Here is a 22,195-nt window from a genome sequence, read left to right on the forward strand (position 1 = left end):
AATGTCTAAAAAGCCTACTATACCTTCAACAATACCTGGAAATTCTACTCTATTTCCCTAGTTAATTTACTCTCAGAGATGACTAATTTATATATTTTCTCTCCTCAAACCTCCAACACTCCCTCCCCAATCCTCACATTTAGCCAATGACCTCTCCCCTCCTCATTTCATTTTTAAAAAAAGAAAAGAAAAATAAATTCAGAAGAAAAATTCCACAAGGTCCCACCAGCATGTCAGTTATGAATTACAAACAGCTGCAAATAACAGACAGACAGACAGACACACATACACACACACACACACACACACACAGGGAAAAAAAGGAAAAAATCAGTGAGGCATAAACAAATTGTTTTATTTTCTCCCATAATGAGAAGTGCAGAGGTAGGCAATCCACGGTTTATGTGGTAGCTCCACAGTGTCATCAGGGATCTAGATTCCATTTTCCTCCATCCTTAGCAATGGCTTAAGATCACTTTATTATCATAGATGGTTGCTAGAACTCCAGTCATCATGTCCACATTCTAAGCAAGATAAAGAGAAAGGGCCAAAGACATACACCAGCTCAGTTAATCCCGTTTCTCAGAAAACCCACCAAACAACTTCCACTAACAACTTACCAGAACTTAGTCACATGGATGCCCATGGAGTAGCTGGAACAGAAGCTCAGCACCCTGCTCTCAACAAAATCAAGGTTCTGTTCTTATTAAGGAATAGGGGGAGAAAGAGGAGAAATTACCTTTACTCTCTTAAAGCAAAATTCCTCAGAAGAGGTTATTATTTCATTTTCTCCACTTCCTCACCTTGCATTCTCTCTTGAACCCACCCCAATCAGGCCTTCATTCATCCCTACTGTTGCACTGAAGCCACTCTTGCCCAAGTCACCAGTGACCTCCACAATGCCAAATCTACTAGCCAGTTCTCAGACTTCATCTTAACCAGACTACCAGAAAAATTTGACACCGTTATCACTTTCCTGCTTGAAACACTTTCTTCATTTGGTTTCCAGAACATCACACTCTTCATGATTTTCTTTCTGCACCACTATCTGGTCCTTCTCACTTTCAATTACTGGAGCCTCTTCCTAATTTTTAAAAGCTGAAGTGCTCCAGGATTTAGTCCTCGGACCTCTCTTTTCTCTCTTTTTTTTTTTGTCTGTGTCGGGTCTTCATTGTGGCATGCGGGATCTGTTGTTGTTGTTGTTGGGGCACGTGGGCTCTTCCTTGAGGCGCGTGGGCTTCTCTCTAGTTGTGGTGTGCGGGTTTTCTCTCTCTATTTGTGGCGTGCGGGTTTTCTCTCTCTAGTTGTGGCATGTGGGCTCCAGAGCGCGTGGGCTCTGTAGTTTGCAGTATGAGGGCTCTCTAGTTGAGGCACGCAGGCTCAGTAGTTGTGGCTCGTGGGCTCTAGAGTGCAGGCTCAGTAGTTGTGGCGCACGGGCTTTAGTTGCCCCTCAGCATGTGGAATCTTAGTTCCCCGACCAGGGCTCGAACCCGCATCCCCTGCAGATTCTTTACCACTGGACCACCAGGGTAGTCCCGTTGGCTTCTTTTAACCTACTTTCTTCCTAGGTGACCTCATCCAGTTTCTATTCTGATGATTCCTAAATTTACCTCCAACGTGACTTCTCTGCACTTTAGCTTTCTGCCTAATCATCATCTCTATACTGCATCTCAAACTTAACATCCAAAACTGAACTTTTGATTCCCTCCATTTCCCTATACCTGTTCCTCCTTCAGTATTCCCCAATGTTGCTCAGGCCCAAACCCTTGGGCTCAGGATTGATATCTCTCTTTCTTTCTCACCCTCCATTCAATGCATTAATAATAAATCCTGTCAGCATCACCTTCAAAATATCAATACATCCAAAAACCCACCACTTTGAACCACCTCCCCCACTGACTGGCTCACCCTGGTCCAAGCAACTATCACATTTTATCTGCATTACTGCATTCCCTTCCAGCTCATATTCCTTACTCCACTCCTAACCTCCTATGATTTATTCTCACAGCAGCCAGAACAAGCCTTTTAAGATAAGATAGAATATGTCACATCTTTGCTCAAAACTATGTAATGGATTCCCATGATTTTTAGAATAAAACACAGTCTTTCTATGGCTAACATGAAAGACCCTAACATGATCTAGACTATTTACATGGCTACTTCTCTGAGCTCATGTCATAACTCTCCCTCTTACTCTGCTCTGGTCTCATTGACCTTACTGATGTTGCTTAAAAAAGACATACACCCTCAACCTCACAGCTTTTGTACTTATGTTCCCTTTGCTTGAAATGCCCATTCTGTCACTTATTCAGGTCTTTGTTCAAGTAACTACCTCGTCAGGGACTTCCCTGATGGCGCAGTGGGTAAGACTCCGAGCTCCCAATGCAAGGGGCCTGGGTTTGACCCCTGGTCAGGGAACTAGATCCCATATGCATGCCACAACTAAGAGTTCGCATGCCACAACTAAGGAGCCCACATGCTGCAACTAAGGAGCTGGTGAGCTGCAACTAAGAAGCTCACCTGCTGCAACTAAGACCTGGCACAACCAAATAAATAAATAAAATTTAAAAAACAACAACAACAAAAAAAACCCCTACTTCTTCAGAGAGGCCTTCTCAGATTACTCTATCTAAAATAGCACCCCTCTGTAACTTCAGTCTCTTTTCCAGACTTATTTTTCTTCATAGCACCTATCAGTACCTGATACTATATTTCATATTGCTTTGGATATGTTCATTTTCTTTCTCCTTCCTAGAATATAAACTCCATGAGGAAAGGACATATTTTATTCATTGTTATATCTACCCAACACTTAAAAGGAGTACCTGCCATAGTAGGCTCTCAATAAATATTGTCTAATAAATAAATAAAAATAGAAGCCATATTGTTTTCTACATACACACAGTGGACACTTTCCAGTCTTTATCCTACTTAACCTCTCTACAGCATTTGACATTGTACCACTTCTCCATCTTGAAACTCTCTCTTTCCTTGGATTGTGAGAGTCCCCCAGTTCTCCCTCTCTGATCATTGCTTCTCAGACTCCTTTTATAGAATCCTTTTCTCTACTTCAAATATGGTCATTCTTCAGATTCCCTACTAAAGCCAGGTTCTCTATTAAGACCATGACTCTCCTAGCTCTACATATCCCCCCTGAGTGGTCTTAACCATTCTCATGACTTAATTATCATCTTTATGTTGAAAACTTTTCAAATCTATATATCTCTCTCCTCTCTTCATACCTGCATATATGACTGACTAATGGATATCTCCAGGTACATGTACCACAAACACTTAAACCTCAAAATGTGTCTAAAGCTAAACTGTTAGCTTCCCCTGTGTCCCTTCTTCAGTTCCCACCTACTCCTTCCTTCAGGATTCTGATCTCATTGAAAAATACCACCATTCAACCAGTTATTTAAACCAAAAATCTGAAAATTAACCTTCATTTCTCAGTTTTCTTCACATCCTATATCCAATCAATCACCAAATTCAACATTTCAACAACAAATTACACATTAAGCACCTACTATGTAGTAATACATCTGGAGAAAGGTGGTTTTAAGGTTGGCTAAGCAGCTTCACAATGTGAGAGCACTGAGCTGGCATCTCTGATTCTCTTTGCATTAAGACCCTCAAGGTCTTAAGTTGGTTCCAGGCATCATACCTTCACAGAACATCTCCAAAAGCAGAAAGCAAGGGATAGGAGTGAAACAAGAGAGCTTTCCTCAGGATGCAATCTTTTTCGATTAGGGAGAAAAAACATTCCCAGAAACACCCTTTGGCCAGAACTGGGTCCAAATATGCAGGAGACTGAGAAAGCAAGTATCTGGCAAAGGGAAACAAGGTTCCCTCAATCCCTGGGATTGAGCACGTGCATACGCTTAAAAAAAAAAAAAAGAAGAGGGTTATCTTGGCAAAGAATAATGGAAAAAAGTGTTTTTGGGGAGGGCAATCAAAACTGATTTCCACAAAAACAGGCATGGAGCCTGCATTCTAATTAGGGAGAAATTTTAAACAAGTAAATAAATATACAAACAAAGTAATTTCATATTCTATAAGTGCTATGAAATAAGATGATGTGATAAAAAGTAATAGGCATATTTTGAAGATAAAGCTGATAGAATTTACTAATGGAACTGAATGTGACAGCATGATAAAAAGATGATTCCAACTTCGGGTCTCTCCTCGCGGTCGAGGCGCAGAGTATGAACTGCAGCAGGGGCCAGTCAAGGTAGGACAGGCATTTGGAAAGTTTCTTCCCCTCTTTGACCAAGTATTAGTTGAAAGGAGCACAGCCAAAACTGTAACCAAAGGAGGGATTATGCTTCCAGAAAAATCTCAAGGAAAATTATTGCAAGCAACAGTAGTAGCTATTGGATGGGGCTCTAAAGGAAACCAGTTAGCATGAAAGTTGGAGATAAAGTCCTTCTCCCAGAATATGGAGGCGTTAAAGTAGATCTAGACAGCAAGGATTATTTCTTATTTAGAGATGGTGACATTCTTGGAAAGTATGTAGACTGAAATAAATCACTATTGAAGTGGCATAGCGTGAAGCCACCCATTCCATGGAAGTTCTGAAATCTTTCAATTTCCATGTCTCCCTTTTATAATAAACTAATGATATCCAAACTAACGACATCCAGTGTCTCTAAAATTCAGTTTCACTGCACTGATTTAAACATTTCCAAATGAAAACATAAATAAATAAAAAACAAACAAACAGGGGCTTCCCTGGTGGTGCAGTGGTTGGGAATCTGCCTGCTAATGCAGGGGACACGGGTTCGAGCCCTGGTCTGGGAAGATCCCACATGCCGCGGAGCAACTAGGCCCGTGAGCCACAACTACTGAGCCTGCGCGTCTGGGGCCTGTGCTCCGCAACAAGAGAGGCCGCGACAGTGAGAGGCCCGCGCACCGTGATGAAGAGTGACCCCCGCTTGCCACAACTAGAGAAAGCCCTCGTACAGAAACGAAGACCCAACACAGCAAAAATAAATAAATTAATTAATTTTAAAAAATAATAATAAAAAAAGAAAACAAAACAAACAAACAAAACTCCAAACAGGGAATTCCCTGGCGGTCCAGTGGTTAGGGCTCCACGCTTCCACTGCAGGGGGCACGGGTTCAATCCCCGGTCTGGAACTAAGATCCCGCATACCGCGGGGCCAAAACAACAACAACAACAACGAAACTCCAAACAAACAAAAAAGATGATTCCAAGCTAATACTGATTTCCGTCCATAAATGAAGCTTGAGAAAGATAATAAAGGGTCTAAAGTCATACCACTATTAACTGATAAAGTCAGAATTGAAATTAGTACTATCTGAAATCAAAGCACATTTTCTTTCCCCTATACATCTATCTGTGAAAAAAACAGAACGCAAAATGGCATATATAAATTTATAACAATGTAATAAATAAGAATAAAAGGCCAAATGTTTGAAAATAGTTGATGCTTGGTGAGTTGTTTCTATTTATTATTTTTGTCTTTCCTTATAGAGCTGGTTAAATGAACAAAATACTTTGTGAAGTTTTGTGTCTAAACCACAAAATGGAACTATCAAAAATGTTACTGACTGTTAGAACAGTAGCAAATGGCCAGGATATTAAGTAGGAAAGATGGGAAGCTCAAATACCAACACAGGGTTTTCCCACTACATCAAAGACTCAAAGCAAATAGTTACAGGCCTTGAAACAGTCTGACAAATGAAAGACCTATACAATCAGTTAAAATGTTAAGGGCTTCCCTGGTGGCACAGTGGTTAAGAATCCGCCTGCCAATGCAGGGGACATGGGTTTGAGCCATGGCCCGGGAAGATCTCACATGCTGCGGAACAACTAAGCCCGTGTGCCACAACTACTGAGCCTGCGGTCTGGAGCCTGCGAGCCACAGCTACTGAGCCCGCATGCCACAACTGCTGAAGCCCGGGCGCCTAGAGCCCGTGCTCCACAACAACAGAAGCCACCCCCAATGAGAAGCCCACGCGCCACAACGAAGAGTAGCCCCCGCTCACGGCAACTAGAGAAAGCCTGTGCACAGCAACGAAGACCCAACACAGCCAAAAATAAATAAATTAAAATAAATTTTAAAATGATAATAAATAAAATGTTAAGACAGTGGATAATACTGTGTTTCTATTCCAGCAATAGATAACTACTATTTAGTTGTTAAATATAGACAAAGTGTATACATCTATATATAATATACATAAATAGACCCAGTAAGTTTAATATGGGTAAAAAAAAATGTCAGACTTCCCTCTCAGGTACTAGAAGAGGTAGCAAAATAAACTACCTTAGCATTATTCAATATTTTTCTTGCATAAAGATACCAGACTAAATTATATTTAAAGGTCCCTTATGGGTCTATTACTCTCTGAAATGTAAGGTATCATCAGGGACCTAAAAAAACCTCAAATATCTCCTCATTCACAACAGGGGAATTCACAGATAACAAGGCTAGCAAAGCTAATGGTTTTAGAAAGGTACCTGAGGAAACACATAGGCCTACAGGAGAAATTCTCTGCAGTGAAAGCTCTAAGGTTCTGCAGAGCTAGGAGAAGGGAGGTGCCTACTTTCAAATGGCTTTCATCCAGAGCAGACAGCAAAATAGAGTTCAGCAGTGTGGTTCCCTAACATTCATTTTTCCAGTCAAGGCAAGCTAATTATTTTCCACCTTCTTTTAAGAATAAGGGAGACAATATTCAAATATATTCCTGTCTCCAATGACCCAGTTTGGGAAACGTGTACAAATTTGGATCTTGGGACTTCCCTGGTGGTCCAGTGGTTAAGAATCCTCCTTCCAATGCAAGGGATGCAGGTTCGATCCCTGGTTGGGGAAACTAAGATCCCACATGCCGCGGGGCAACTAAGCCCCACACGCCACAACTAGAGAGCCCACGCACTCTGGAGCCCGCACGCCAAAACTAGAGAAGCCCGCACACCACAGCGAAAGATCCCACGTGCCACAACTAAGAGACCTAACACAGCCAAAAACTTAAAAAAAAGAAGAAAAAAAAAAGAATAAAACAAATTTGGATCTTGACTTGAAAACCTTTTAACATAACTACAAAAATATTTATTAGAAATAAATAAGGGCTTCCCTGGTGGCGCAGTGGTTGAGAATCTGCCTGCCAATGCAGGGAACACGGGTTCGAGCCCTGGTCTGGGAAGATCCCACATGCCGCGGAGCAACTGGGCCCGTGAGCCACAACTACTGAGCCTGCGCGTCTGGAGCCTGTGCTCCGCAACAAGAGAGGCCGCGATAGTGAGAGGCCCACGCACCGCGATGAAGAGTGGCCCCCGCTTGCCACAACTAGAGAAAGCCCTCGCACAGAAACGAAGACCCAACACAGCCATAAATAAAATAAATAAATAAATTAAAAAAAAAAAAAAAGAAATAAATAAGAGCCTCCTAGTTTGCATTCCAGGTGTGTATATATATATATATATATATATATATATATATATATATATATATACATAAAAAATATACGTATAAGTTTATATATATATACTACACACATATTAACAGTGTAAGCTTGTTATTTGTCTGATATGAAGGGTGAAAGCTTTACCAAATGCAAATAAGAAAATAGCTGACTATGAACTATGAATTTTTACAGTCTGTGTTTACCTTTTTTGTTACTAATACACTATCACTGGGAGGATATTTTCAGTAGTGTAGTAACAGGAATAGGTTTCTGCTAGGTCCATTTTAAAGCCACACTTTAACCCTAACTAACCACCTTATGTATTTCCAAGGGATAACAATGAATTTTATGGTTTGGGAATAGATTTTCCTGAAAGAAAGAGAAAAAACAAAACAAAACAAAAAAACTAGTCTATTCACTCTATTCTGGGCCTCCTAGCACTAAGCTATAACTTGTTAATCCACCTTGACTTAGGAACAGAGAGCAGTTATTATATAGACAGTTTACAATGATGGTTGCCAGAGAGGAGAGGGGCTCAGGGCATGGACAAAATAGGTAAAGGGGATTAAGAGGCACAAACTTCCAGTTATAAGTCATGGGGATGTAATATGCAGAACTGGCAATTTAGTCAATGATACTGTAATAACTTTAACTGGTAACAGATGGTAACTAGACTTATCAATGTGATTATCTCTTAATGTGAAATAAAATAAACCTCATTTTATTTTATTTATTTATTTATGGCTGCGTTGGGTCTTTGTTGCTGCACATGGGCTTTCTCTAGTTGCGGAGAGCGGGGGCTACCCTTCGTTGCGGTGCGTGGGCTTCTCGCTGCGGTGCGCGGGCTTCTCATTGCGGTGGCTTCTCTTGTTGCGGAGCACAGGCTCTAGGCACGCGGGCTCAGTAATTGTGGCTCGTGGGCTCTAGAACTCAGGCTCAGTAGTTGTGGTGCACGGGCTTAGCTGCTCCACGGCATATGGGTTCTTCCCGGAAGAAGCCTTGAACCTGTGTCCCCTGCATTGCAGGCGGATTCTTAACCACTGCACCACCAGGGAAGTCCGGAAACCTCATTTTTTTTTTTTAAATAAATTTATTTATTATTTATTTATTTTTGGCTGTGTTGGGTCTTCGTTTCTGTGCAAGGGCTTTCTCCAGTTGCGGCGAGCGGGGGCCACTCTTCATCGCGGTGCGCGGGCCTCTCACTGTCGCGGCCTCTCCGGTTGCGGAGCACAGGCTCCAGACGCGCAGGCTCAGTAGTTGTGGCTCACGGGCCTAGCCGCTCCGCGGCATGTGGGATCTTCCCGGAGCGGGGCACGAACCCGTGTCCCCTGCATTGGCAGGCGGATTCCCAACCACTGCACCACCAGGGTTTCCCGGAAACCTCATTTTAAATGGAGTCGGGAAACCCTGAAGTCTTGGGGAGCTCTCATGTAGTACCGTTCTTTTTTTTTTCGTAAGTACCGTCCTTGAAGCCTGCATAACCAGCATGAAGAAGGAAGATTGAAATGTTACTTTTCTTCTGGTGCAAGTGAGGAATTTTATCTCCTGCTTTAAAAAAAAAAGGGGAAGATCTCTCCCCATACCAGCAACAACGATCTATCCACTACTTGCAGCCAATGAAAAACAGTCACAACCTTGAACTCTCCAATGAACTTTTCTTCAAAACAACCCTCCCCAATTTCCTCCTAAAACCTAATAAAAGCCAGCCACGCTCCTTTGTTCTTTGGGCTTGCCTGTGATTCCCTACAGCCTGTCTGTTTCAAATTGCAATTCTCTGCTATTCCCAAATAAACCTATTTTGCTGGTAAAATAACTGGCTGCTTTATTTTTGAGATTGACATTACTTGGTGATCTGAAGTGGGATCCAAAGAAGACCCCCAACAACTCCAATGCTGGTGTGCAAACGGGTGCCAGTACCCATAGAGCCCATTGAGCTCACTCCTTTCTCACCAACCCTGGAGTTTGACGGTAAGTCTCTTCTGGATCTGAGCTCCACATTCTTTGCATTTTGAGTTCTCTGTCTTTATTTAAGATATGTTTTTTTTTTTTTTTAATAAATGTATTTATTATTTATTGTTGGCTGCGTTGGGTCTTCGTTTCTGTGCGAGGGCTTTCTCTCGTTGCGGCAAGCGGGGGCCACTCTTCATCGCGGTGCGCGGGCCTCACTGTCGCGGCCTCTCTGGTTGCGGAGTACAGGCTCCAGAGGCGCAGGCTCAGTAGTTGTGGCTCACGGGCCTAGCCGCTCCGCGGCATGTGGGATCTTCCCGGAGCGGGGCACGAACCCGTGTCCCCTGCATTGGCAGGCAGATTCTCAACCACTGCGCCACCAGGGAAGTCTAAGATCTGTTTTTATGAGGCTTCCTGGTAAGACACCCATTTTGTTCAAAATGGGGGAAAACACATGATTCCCAGTGTTTTAGAACAGCTGTTGGAAAAAAGGGCCCTCATAATTAAGATGTTTTAGGGAATCAAAGGCAAGAAAGGTTTCACCTGGTCCTTGACCAGGCTCTTGTGCCTTTCTGGAAAAACAGGTGAACTTCTGGATAAGTTGGAATTGCAATGGCCATTCTGGGGAACTTATGTTTTAGATAAGTCCACCTGAAGGGGCACCCTTAAAAGAGAGGATCCCAAATCTCTCAGAGACACTGGAATGCATTATTTGATTGTTATGCAGAAGCTTTTAAAAAACAAAATGACTTACAGTATGCAAATAAAAATTTTTTTAGTAAAAAACTGGCCATCTGAGGGACTTCCCTGGCAGTCCAGTGGTTAAGATTCCAGGCTTCCACTGCAGGGGCACAGGTTCGATCCCTGGTCGGGGGAACTAAGATCCCACATGCGGCGCTGCATGGCCAAAAATTTTTTTACTTTAATTAAAAAATAAAACTGGTCATCTGAGCAAGTAACCTTAACTTATTCCATCTGCCAGAAACACAATTTGGATCCAACTATTCCTTTGAGTTTTATACCTAAGACATGGTTAATTTTTTTGGGGGGGTGGGGCCATGCCACACAGCTTTTGGGATCTTAGTTCCCCGACCAGGGATTGAACCTAGGCCCTCAGCAGTGAAAGCATGGAGTCCTAACCACTGGACCGCCAGGGAATTCCTTATGGCTAATTTTTTAAAAACAAAAGCTATCAGGACTTTCCTGGTGGTGCAGTGGTTAAGAATCCGCCTGCCAATGCAGGGGATGCAGGTTCGATCCCTGGTCTGGGAAGATCCCATATGCCGTGCACCACAACTACTGAGCCTGAGTTCTAGAGCCCACGAGCCACAACTACTGAGCCCACACACCACAACTACTGAAGCCTGCGTGCCTAGAGCCCGTGCTCTGCAACAAGAGAAGCCACCACAATGAGAAGCCTGTGCACTGCAACAAAGAGTAGCCCCCGCTGGCTGCAACTAGAAAAAGCCCGCGTGCAGTAACGAAGCCTCAATGCGGCCATAAATAAATAAATAAATAAATAAATTTATAATAAATAAATAAATTGACTTTAAAAAAATTTTTAAAAAAGCTATCAGATCTCTGTATCTGTATATTATGTATGTCTATATGTGTACATTATAAGTATATATTTTTCTACCTCTGGATGATATTGCCAAAATTAATTTCTTAAGAGCTCTATTTAATTGACTTAAAGAAAAACTAAGTATTTATATAAATCAGGTACACTCTCAGAAATATAGAAACTAACCCAAACGTTTTTCAAGTTCTCATGATCTGAGATAATCTTCGATAAATAAAAGCTTGTTTAAATTTGTTGGCTTAATGAAAATAGGCATGTCTCCAGAGTTACCAATATTGAATGCAATGCAAACACACAACTTTTTCTACCTGAGTTTACTGATCAAATGAGCTCATACTATTTGTTACACAATTTGTCAACAGCAAAAAAACAAAACAAAAAAACCCCTAAGATGATGGTTAGCTGTTTAATGTCTAATCCAAGCATCGCTGTTAAAAACGTGATTTTTTTAATGAAAATAAAAGTTTTTATTGAGTTAAATTAGATAATGGATTTTCATTGAATATCTAAATCATTTCTAACTAAAATAAACATTAAATGGTAAACATAAATGTATCTACTTTTGGCTTTTTAACTTTTACAGAGATGAAAAATATTTAGGTCTATTAACAAACGTTTTATGCCACAGTGAAAAAATTTATTATGAAAAAGCATTTTAAAATGTATTTATAAGTTTGCTAATCTACTGCAGGATGTTCATATATGATAGACAGTTCACAATTACCTGCTTTCTAGTTTTCACTGGGAAGCAAAGATTATAAATAGTTAAAAAGGTCAGAAAGAGAGCTGAGAATACAAAATGAATCAAAGAGAAAATGCCAAAACATTTTGAGTAAGAAGCGTAAATTAACTCTGCACAAACTATGTGCATTGATACTGAGAAAATGCAGGCAAAGCAGCAAGCACCCCTTTGGAAGCTAAGAAGCACTGGAACGCCCATGAAAGCTTTCTCCTACTGTGGGACGATTTACTGTAATTGCTTGTTTTTCAAACTGTGATCACAGAACATTGATGAATTATGATTAACATGTACCTAAATAGAAAATATATATATTTCTATATTAATCTGTATAGATAAATGGATAATATGTACCTTTAATTTATCTATAATTTATAGATTTATATTATCTATTTATAAATAAAAGAATAATTTCATAAAAGGCCAACTAGAATACATGCATGGCATATACTTAAAGTAGGAAATACATGTCAGCTTATTAAACTTTTTTTTAAATAAATTTATTTATTTATTTATTTGGCTGCATTGGGTCTTTGTTGCTGCGCACGTGCTTTTCTCTAGTTGTGGCGAGTGTCGTTGCCAGGCGTGGGCTTCTCATTGCAGTGGTTTCTCTTGTTGCAGAGCACGGGCTCTAGGTGCGTGGGCTTCAGTAGTTGTGGCGTGCAGGCTCAGTAGCTGTGGCTCGCGGGCTCCAGAGCGCAGGCTCAGTAGTTGTGGTGCACGGGCTTAGTTGCTCTGCGGCATGTGGGATCTTCCCAGACTAGGGCTTGAACCTGTGTCCACTGAATTGGCAGGCGGATTCTTAACCACTGTGCCACCAGGGAAGTCCCTTAAACTTTTATTTCAGTTACTTATATGGTTTTATATATGTAAGTATGTGCTGGGCCATAAATACACTACATTTCTTACTGTGAAATGATCCAACACATTTAAAAGCCACTGTTCTTATGCCACAGTAAATTGAGCAACAAAAAGGGTCTACGCAGCCAGCTGAAAAGGCCAAAACAAGAACCACTTCCCTTTCTGCCCTGTACATAATCGATGATAACTCCTCAAGGCCACTAGGTAATCACTCTCTGATAGGCTCATACTTTGTTGCCTTGAGAGCCAGGCAGCAATCTTTGTTTAAAAGAACACCCCCGCTCCTTTCTTATAACTATTGCAAGGCTGGGAAATCTGCTGGTAGCTTACCAGATATTTATAACTCTGCCATCAGTTTAGAAGTTGTTGTACCATATTTCAAATCTTTATTCTGCCTACTTATCTTAGAGCAACTCTCTTCAGCAATAATGCAGGGATCCTGTTGCCCTTCCCTGTTCTATCATTCCCAGTATAGCAGAGCCATGTCAGAATGAGCCTCTACACTGTAATATCCAAAAAGCATATGGTTTAACTATATTATGTAGAAGGAGTTTATATTCATTTAATGTAATGCATAGGCAATTACGCTATCCTCGAAGAGTAAATCTGAAATTACTCTGTAACAACTGCCTTGAATCATTTTTTCTCTAGATAAGCTTTGTAAGTTTTTGAAATTGAGAAAACAATATTTGAACTAATAAAATTGAAATTGTGAGAAAAAAATACAGATTGCTATAAAAGATCCCTTGCCAAAATCAATTTGTAAAAGAGCTAAGGCTTCTTACAGCTAGGTAAGCTTCTATAATTGCTTTTGAAATCTTTTTGTCACTTGGGTTAAATGAATAATTAAATATTATTTCACAATGATCCATGATCCTATTTAGTTAAGTGTCCAAACCTTTTGATCTTTTTGACAATCATCCCCCAAATCAAATTCTAAATGAAGACTTTTTGACCTTACACTACCTCTGGGATTTTTCCAGAGGGCCCCTGGAGCATCTCAAAGGATTTGTTCTCTTACCTTATAAAAAGGAAGATATTAAAGTAATTAGGCTTATTTGATATGTTAAATTACATGGGAAGCACTTTCAAATAAGAAATAATACTGGACTTCCCTGGTGGCCCAGTGGTTAAGAATCCGCCTGCCAATGCAGGGGACACGGGTTCGAGCCCTGGTCCGGGAAGATCCCACATGCCGCGGAGCAACTAAGCCCGTGCGCCACAACTACTGAGCCTGCGCTCTGGAGCCCGCGAGCCACAACCACTGAGTCCACGTGCCACAACTACTGAAGCCCGCATGCCTAGAGCCCGTGCTCCACAACAAGAGAAACCACCGCAATGAGAAGCCCGCAAACCTCAACGAAGAGTAGCCCCCGCTCAAGGCAACTAGAGAAAGACCGTGCGCAGCAGTGAAGACCCAACTCAGCCAAAAATAAATAAATAAATAAATTTATTGAAAAAAAAAAAAAAATAATACTAAGCCTTCTTTACGTTACATCTGTATAGGTATATAAGTGTTTCAGAAATTATATGACATTCCTGAGAATCTGATATGTCCTGGTATAACGTTATCATTTGTAATTTCAGCTATTATCTTTAAATGTTGTATGTCAAAGACATAACCAAATTCTCTTGTCACCTGCATTATAATGAACTCTTAGATCTTTAACTTTTGCTATTTTTAAGTCTTTTGTCATTTATAGATAGTTATTGTTTTACTCTGATGCTTTGCAAAAATGTTCCCACAACCTGAAGGAATTTCATCTTCAAAGAGATTCATGGGAAAGACCTTGACAAGTACTCTAGAATGCAGGGTTTTTTGTTTTGTTTTGTTTTGTTTTTGGCCGTGCATAGTTCCCCCATCCAGGGATCAAACCCGTGCCCCCTGCAGTGGAAGTGCAGAGTCTTAACCACTGGACCGCCAGGGAAGTCCCTGGAATGCAGGTTTCTGATAACTTTAAGATCATAACACGGAAGTGGATAAAAATTTCTAAGACTTTAATGGCAAACTGATTGATTCATAAAGTTGCTAACCCAAGATCAAGATCAACAAGAATTAATTACAGCAGACTAAATGAACCTATAAGGATGATTATAAATGTTGACTTCTTATGCTGTTTCTCTAATGTTTTATTTTTCCGGATTTAAGGAAACTTTTTCTCTTAAGCATCTATGACTTAACAGCAATTTGGTAAAAGATATCTTTGTAAGCAAAGATCAAATATATATCTTTTTTTCCCCTTCCTGATCCCTCCAGAATTCAGACTCATTATTCTTATTGTTAATCACAACATATGTATTTGCATAAGTTCAATAAAAATCTACTCTCCTTGTAACAGAAAACAATTGGAAATATTGGCTATTTTACCAAGGCTTTAACTAGCTTATCATACTCAAGAGAGATATACATAGACTCAGAAATAATCAGACAGTTTTAAGGAACTACTTGTAAAAATTGGCCTAGTACCTTGCTTTCAAGCTTCCAACAAGGTAAGCTTAAAAAGAGCTTAGATGATCAATCACTATTCTCGCTGTGTTTGTGTAAATAATCAGGCCAAATTTAATACAACCAAATTAGTTTTACTATGATTATCTTTGACAAAAAGGAGGATAATTATGAAGAGAGAAATTATGTTTGCACCTTTGTAGATACTAGATTCCTGTCCTGCTAATTATCTTTAAGGTTATACACCTGAGCTGGACTGGATCCTAAACTCTTCTAGTTTCATCATATATCTTACTACCAATCTCCAAACTAACGTTTCCAATTTCTCTCACCCTTCTGATTTCAAATCAATAAAAACAACAATTGCCCTTAAATCTCCTTGGAAGGGACTATAATAGGTCCTCCTCACTACACAGGTGAACGGCCAAACTTGAGACTCAAGCTTTGGGTACACATTTCACAGCTAAAGAAGGCTCCAACTGACATCCAGTCCTGTACAAGTACTGGAGACCTCTGAATCAAATTGACCAGGAACTGAAGTAGATGACAGCTGAAGGAGACAGCTTTCCCAAGATAATCAGACCAGGCCTGTATACCATATCCCACTGTTACTTCCTACCTTATCCTTTCCCTCTTTTTCTTGGGATGAAATGCTCTTATCTGTATTTCTCAGTCTATTACAAAAGGGGAAAACTTATCTAATTGTTGAGTTTGCCACCAGAAACCTTGATCTGTTCACAACAATAGTGAACCTTTAGTCCATACTGTAATGAATTTTTTTTCACTTTTCCCAAGTGCTACTGCTAATTTCACCTGGTGTTCCTTGATGACAGCTACAAAGTAAGATTTTTGAAGCTTCCCATTGTTCCACCCCATTAAGCCTCCATGATCACCTTAAACAAGAACTTCAAGGAGGCATACATGACTCCAAGTATGCCTCCATAGGGAGCACCTTTCTCCTTTGGGTCAGAATAAGTGCCAGTGAAATGCATGATCAGAGATCTCTCCCGAACATCAGGAGTGCTAGCTGATTCCGCAGCCAAAGCAACAGCAACCCAACAATGACCACTTGACTCGTTGACTAAAATAATTTTGGATAACTGCATGGCCTTTGATTATCAACTTGCTGAGCAAGGAGGCATTTGTACGACAGCAAATACCACCTGTTGCGTATAGATAAGTGCCTCTGGAAAAACAGAAACTCAGTTACACAAAATCAGGGAACAAGCCCATTGGTTACACCTTCCACCTGATGGCCCTTGCCTGGTCTTTTGACCTATTTAGCTGATTACCTTCAGGTGTGGGCTCCTGGCTTCGAACCATCATACAAACTGAACTTATATTAATTTAAATTCTGCTTCACATAATCATTTTTAAGCTTTGTGCCTGTTGCCTGTTAAATCTTTGTAGAAATGACTTACCCAAGAGAGTGACGTTAGCTCAACACTTCAAGATGATCTTCAATGCTTAAGACCTTGGTAAGATATAGAGTTGGTTTTTAAAAAATTTATTTATTTTTTATTTTTATTTATTTTTGGCTGCGTTGGGTCTTCCTTGCTGTGCGCGCGCTTTCTCTAGTTGCGGCGAGCGGGGGCTACTCTTCATTGTGGTATGCGGGTTTTTCATTGCGGTGGCTTCTCTTGTTGCGGAGCACGGGCTCTAGGCGCGGAGGCTTCAGTAGTTGTGGATCTCAGTCTCCAGAGCGCAGGCTCAGTAGTTGTGCCGCACAGGCTTAGTCGCTCTGCGGCATGTCGGATCTTCCTGGACCAGGGCTTGAACCCATGTCCCCTGCATTGGCAGACGGATTCTTAACCACTGCGCCACCAGGGAAGCCCCTTTTAAGGGAAGGTCTTGATCGAAAGGGGTAAATGTGAACATAAATAAAGGAAACTTCATTTTAAATGGAGTCAGGAAGCCCTAAAGGGGGGACTCTCAATACAGGTAGCACCAGTTGCAGTCTGCATAATCAGCAGGAAAAAGGAAGATAAGAATGTTACTTTTCTTCTGGTACAAGGGAGGACATTTTTACATAGGAATTTCACCTCCTGCTTTTAAAAGAAGGAAGGAAAATCCCTCCCAGCTCCAGCAACAACACTCTAACCACCACTTGCAGCCAGAGAGAAACTCAAAATCTTGAACTCTCCTTCTTCTCCAGAGAACTTCTCTTCAAACAGTCCCCCCCCCCACCCAGTTTCCTCCCAAAATCTAATAAAAGCAAGTCACTCTCCTTTGTTCTCTGGATTTGCCTATGATTCCCCATTGCTTGCTTGTCTCAAATTGTGATTCTCTGCTATTCCTGAATAAACCCACCTTGCTGGTAAAATAACTGGTTGCTTTATTTTTGAGGGTAACAATGTATATAAATGTAAAATCACTGTTGTACACTTGAAAGTAATGTAACCTTGTCAATTATGCTTCAATTTAAAAAAGTTTTACAAAACTCTAAATAGCACAAGGAATCCCTACTTCCTGAATATCTTTCAGGGTCAAACAATTTCCTCCCTCCCCAAGTTTCTGTCCTCACTCCTTCAATTCAGCTACCAAATTTGAAATGTGTCTTTAAATCTCTCTTTCTAAAAGACCCTAGAGCTGTTTCATAAAGTTGGTTGGTTTAGGTCTAAAAATGGGGCCTACCCTCCCCTTTTAACAGCTTAGATGTTCAATGCTTAGGTGCTTACTCTGAATGACTGAAATACTGTTTGGTACCTTTAGTTTAAATAACAAACCAAATAGAACTATTTTTTCTAAACCTTGCTCCTCCACATAATCAGGGAAATGCTTTCTGAACTGCCTTTAAAGGAAGTGGGAAGAGAAAAACAAAACTCATTGACAAATGGTGACAACGTGAAAATAATCAGCTGAGCTGTCTGGACGAGAAGTTTCTCGATTTCATGGTGCTTCATCTTTAAAACTGTGTGGACTTCTTAAATCTTAGGATTCGTCCAAATTAAAGCAATCGAGCACCCATTCCCACGTTGGTTTCTTCCGAACATGCGCCCTTCCCCCCATCCCCATCCCCATCCCCACCCCACCCCCACCCCCGCCCCCGCCCTGGCCCTGGCGGTCATGCGCCAAAGACTGCAGCACCGGAGCTCGCGGCCCGCAGGCGCGGCGGACCCCGCCCCGCACGCCCGGCGCGGGGAAGGGCTCGGGGCCAGGAGCCCGCCTCTGCGGCGGCCGAGCCGGGCGCCGAGTGGGTACGCCGGGCCGGGGGTGGGGCCTGCGGCCATGGCACCGCCTGTGCCCGCCAGCCCCTCCCCGGACCGTTACTTAAGTGGCTCCCGCAGCGCCCCCGCCTCAGTGCGTTACTTACCTCGACTCTTAGCTTGTCGAGGACGGTAACCGGGACCCGGTGTCTACTCCTGTTGCCTGCGCCTGCTGACCCGTAGCCACCATGGTGAGTGGACCGCCGGCCTCTCTCGGGAAAACGGGGAGAAGCGAGCCCGGGGGAGCGCGGAGGGCCTCTAGCTAGAGAGGGCTGGCGCCACCGCTGTCCATTTGGAGGGCGAAGAGCAAGACGAGGGCCGAGGATGAGAGTAGATAGATCCCGGTTTGTGGAGAACGGCTGGGGCCCGGGAAGAGGGAACGGAGAGAGCCCACCGCCTTTTTTTCTGGGACTCTGGAAGGGGATGGCGGGGCACTAGCTCTCCTTCACCGTGGTTGGGACTCTCATTTAGCCCTTAACTTCTGGGCGCGGTGCCCTCAAGACTGCATTCTTTTCCCGCGCGTTCCCATCCCCCTCTTCCCCCCAGCCTTTGGCGAGCGCGCGCGCGGGCTCTCCCCGCCCTCACTTCCTCCTCAGCACGAAAAGCGGAGGCGGGAAGCAGCTGGACACAAAAGCGCACGCGCGACCGTTACCTTCCCGCCAGGGAGTGGACGGGAGCCCGCCACTGCAGTATGCGCAGGCGCGCAGCGGCGCTGCAGGTCTATGGCTGAAGGGCGTGTCTCCTGTTACCCTGAGTTCTTTCTTTTAAAAAAATAAAAACGGTAAGATGAATGTGGAGAAGGACTCCTTATCGGTGTACTGCGCTATGCCAGTGTATTAGGGCAGCTAGCTCCCAACAGCCTGTAGAGGCCATCTGTCCCTCCCTGCCCTCTGCTGTGTTAGGAATGCGTGTGGGAGCAGGTGGTAGCGGTGAGGGGTTTTGAGGGAACGGAAATCGGATCTTGGTCCAGATCTGGGCCGCCGATAATCCCCTGCTGCGTCGTGACATGTGGAGGTGCTGGACTGAACTCAATGCCTACGGGAAGCGGAGGATGGTTGGCCATGGCTGCGCCTCTGCAGACGTGGCTGTTGAGAGCCTCTGCAGCTGCGCGGCTCCGCGAACCGCGGCGGGGGTGGGGCGCGGGCGCGGGCGCGCGCACCCGGAATTGCTCATTCATCCTTTGCCGCAGAGCCCCACCCCTCGTCCCTGCAGCCAGACATTTCCTCTGCCCTGTTCTGACCACGTGCTTCCTGTGTTGGGAGCTGCCCAGAAATCTGGCCACTTACTCTAAAATGGGATTCTGGGGCCTGAGCGCTAGATGGATGACCTCCTTATCTTGATCCTCCAAAGAAGGAAGCAATGACTAAGGTCTGTTCTTGATCTGGAAAGAGGCCTTCCCAATTTAGAGGGGAAAAGGAAATTAATTAAAACTAATGGAAATCAAAAGTATAGCCCTTCTCCTAGATTAAGAAAAAAAGCATTACACTGTAATTCGTTTTGAAAGGAAATTTGTAAGATTAAGTTTCCATAAACATTTTGTTCTGCTTCACAGTCACCACTAATTGGTTTTTAATGGTTTTTTTTTGTTCCCTCTCACAGCGTGAGTGCATCTCCATCCACGTTGGCCAGGCTGGTGTCCAGATCGGCAATGCCTGCTGGGAGCTCTACTGCCTGGAACACGGCATCCAGCCCGATGGCCAGATGCCAAGTGACAAGACTATTGGGGGAGGAGATGACTCCTTCAACACCTTCTTCAGTGAGACAGGTGCTGGCAAGCATGTGCCCAGGGCAGTGTTTGTAGACCTGGAACCCACGGTCATTGGTGAGTTGACCTCAGTAACCCCAATGAGATCCCAGGGGTCTGGGACAGGAGGTGTGTCCTGGGGGCTCCATTGATGCCCTGGGGTCGAGCAGACTTGTGCAGGTTGTTGGTGATGGGTGGCTGCTTCGTTTTCCTTTTCCAGATGAAGTTCGCACTGGCACCTACCGCCAGCTCTTCCACCCTGAGCAGCTCATCACAGGCAAGGAAGATGCTGCCAATAACTATGCCCGAGGTCACTACACCATTGGCAAGGAGATCATTGACCTCGTCTTGGACCGAATTCGGAAACTGGTATGTTTATTCTCAAGAATAAAGTAAATTAATGAACCTAAGGGAGATATTTGGAATATGCTCTTTTTTTCACACAGAATTGAAATGTAATAGTGAGGTTAATTATTCCTTTAAAGTTTTTTTTAAAGTTCAATTAAAATATGAACTATTTGATGTCATTTTATAAATATTAATAAAGATATTTTTGATAAAGAAATGCTGAGTAAGGAAGGTCTACATTTTTAAAAAACCTGTTTCTTGTCAAAATATGATCTAAATCTTTGGAATTAATATGAAAAGTGAAAATATTTACTATGATTACTATGATGGTATCACAAAGAGCAATAACTATGTTTTTTCTATTCCTCTTTTCTAACAGGCTGACCAGTGCACAGGTCTTCAGGGCTTCTTGGTTTTCCACAGCTTTGGCGGGGGAACTGGTTCCGGGTTCACCTCCCTGCTGATGGAACGTCTCTCTGTCGATTATGGCAAGAAGTCCAAGCTGGAGTTCTCCATTTACCCAGCCCCTCAGGTTTCCACAGCTGTAGTTGAGCCCTACAACTCCATCCTCACCACCCACACCACCCTGGAGCACTCTGATTGTGCCTTCATGGTAGACAATGAGGCCATCTATGACATCTGTCGTAGAAACCTTGATATTGAGCGCCCAACCTACACGAATCTTAACCGCCTTATTAGCCAGATTGTGTCCTCCATCACCGCTTCCCTGCGATTTGATGGAGCCCTGAATGTTGATCTGACAGAATTCCAGACCAACCTGGTGCCCTATCCCCGCATCCACTTCCCTCTGGCCACATATGCCCCTGTTATCTCTGCTGAGAAAGCCTACCATGAACAGCTTTCTGTAGCAGAGATCACCAATGCTTGCTTTGAGCCAGCCAACCAGATGGTGAAATGTGACCCTCGCCATGGTAAATACATGGCTTGCTGCCTGTTGTACCGTGGTGACGTGGTTCCCAAAGATGTCAATGCTGCCATTGCCACCATCAAGACCAAGCGCAGTATCCAGTTTGTGGACTGGTGCCCCACTGGCTTCAAAGTTGGCATTAATTACCAGCCTCCCACTGTGGTACCTGGTGGAGACCTGGCCAAAGTACAGCGAGCTGTGTGCATGCTGAGCAACACCACAGCCATCGCTGAGGCCTGGGCTCGCCTGGACCACAAGTTTGACCTGATGTATGCCAAGCGTGCCTTTGTTCACTGGTACGTGGGTGAGGGCATGGAGGAAGGAGAGTTTTCTGAGGCTCGCGAGGACATGGCTGCCCTTGAGAAGGATTATGAGGAGGTTGGTGTGGATTCTGTTGAAGGAGAGGGAGAGGAAGAAGGAGAAGAGTACTAATTACCATTCCTTTCAGCCCTGCAGCATGTCATATGCAGAACTTCAGCTTCAACATTAGCTGACAGGAGTAAAAGCTTTCTGACTAGATTGTCTTCACTTTCAACTGTGATCATGTATTGCTTTTCCATGTGTACCTGTAAGATTATTCTGTCATGTCTGAAAAGTAAAGGCTTTAAGAAAGAAAGAGTTCTGTGCTTCTAAATTGGTTTCTGCAATTCAAGATGTGCTACCACTCCTACACCTGAAAGTCTCTGCAACAGGGTGGTAATATCAAGGATTTCATTCGAGAAATCTCTATGGGGGGAAGGAACACATTGGTCTGGAAAAACAGAAGAGCTGGATTCTGAAACTGGTCTGTTAACTTCACCTCAACCAATATTTTTTGTTTTCAGATGTACAATCTAATTTTTTTTTAATTTTTATTGGAGTATAGTTGATTTACAATGTTGTGTTTCAGGTGTATAGCAAAGTGAATCAGTTACACATACATCCACTCTTAGATCAACCAGTGTTGAAATCCAGGTCAGG

At 42.9% G+C, this 22,195-nt stretch overlaps 1 protein-coding gene and 1 long non-coding RNA gene across 2 annotated transcripts; both read left to right on the top strand.

Annotated features, from left to right (window-relative positions):
- Positions 1 to 9,777: 9,777 nt before the first annotated feature.
- LOC309641485 lies at positions 9,778 to 18,007 on the top strand. The gene is made up of 3 exons (XR_014252628.1): positions 9,778 to 15,849; positions 16,420 to 16,487; positions 16,951 to 18,007. It is a non-coding gene; the product is annotated as an uncharacterized lncRNA (long non-coding RNA).
- Positions 18,008 to 18,244: 237 nt separating this feature from the next.
- Positions 18,245 to 21,851, top strand: LOC309641414 (tubulin alpha-1B chain). The gene is made up of 4 exons (XM_082421440.1): positions 18,245 to 18,406; positions 19,815 to 20,037; positions 20,180 to 20,328; positions 20,687 to 21,851. Exons 1-4 carry the CDS (start codon positions 18,404 to 18,406, stop codon positions 21,665 to 21,667), a joined length of 1,356 nt encoding a protein of 451 aa, XP_082277566.1. The 5' UTR covers positions 18,245 to 18,403; the 3' UTR covers positions 21,668 to 21,851.
- Positions 21,852 to 22,195: the final 344 nt, after the last annotated feature.

The sequence above is a fragment of the Balaenoptera physalus genome (genome assembly GCF_965194825.1).
Source record: "Balaenoptera physalus genome assembly, chromosome: 13".
Classification (NCBI taxonomy): Eukaryota; Metazoa; Chordata; class Mammalia; order Artiodactyla; family Balaenopteridae; genus Balaenoptera; species Balaenoptera physalus.

Coding starts and splice junctions, on each gene's coding strand:
- LOC309641414 (XM_082421440.1), top strand. Junction 20,038..20,179: donor CCTGGAACCCACGGTCATTG/GTGAGTTGACCT, acceptor TTCCTTTTCCAG/ATGAAGTTCGCACTGGCACC. Junction 20,329..20,686: donor TGGACCGAATTCGGAAACTG/GTATGTTTATTC, acceptor CTTTTCTAACAG/GCTGACCAGTGCACAGGTCT.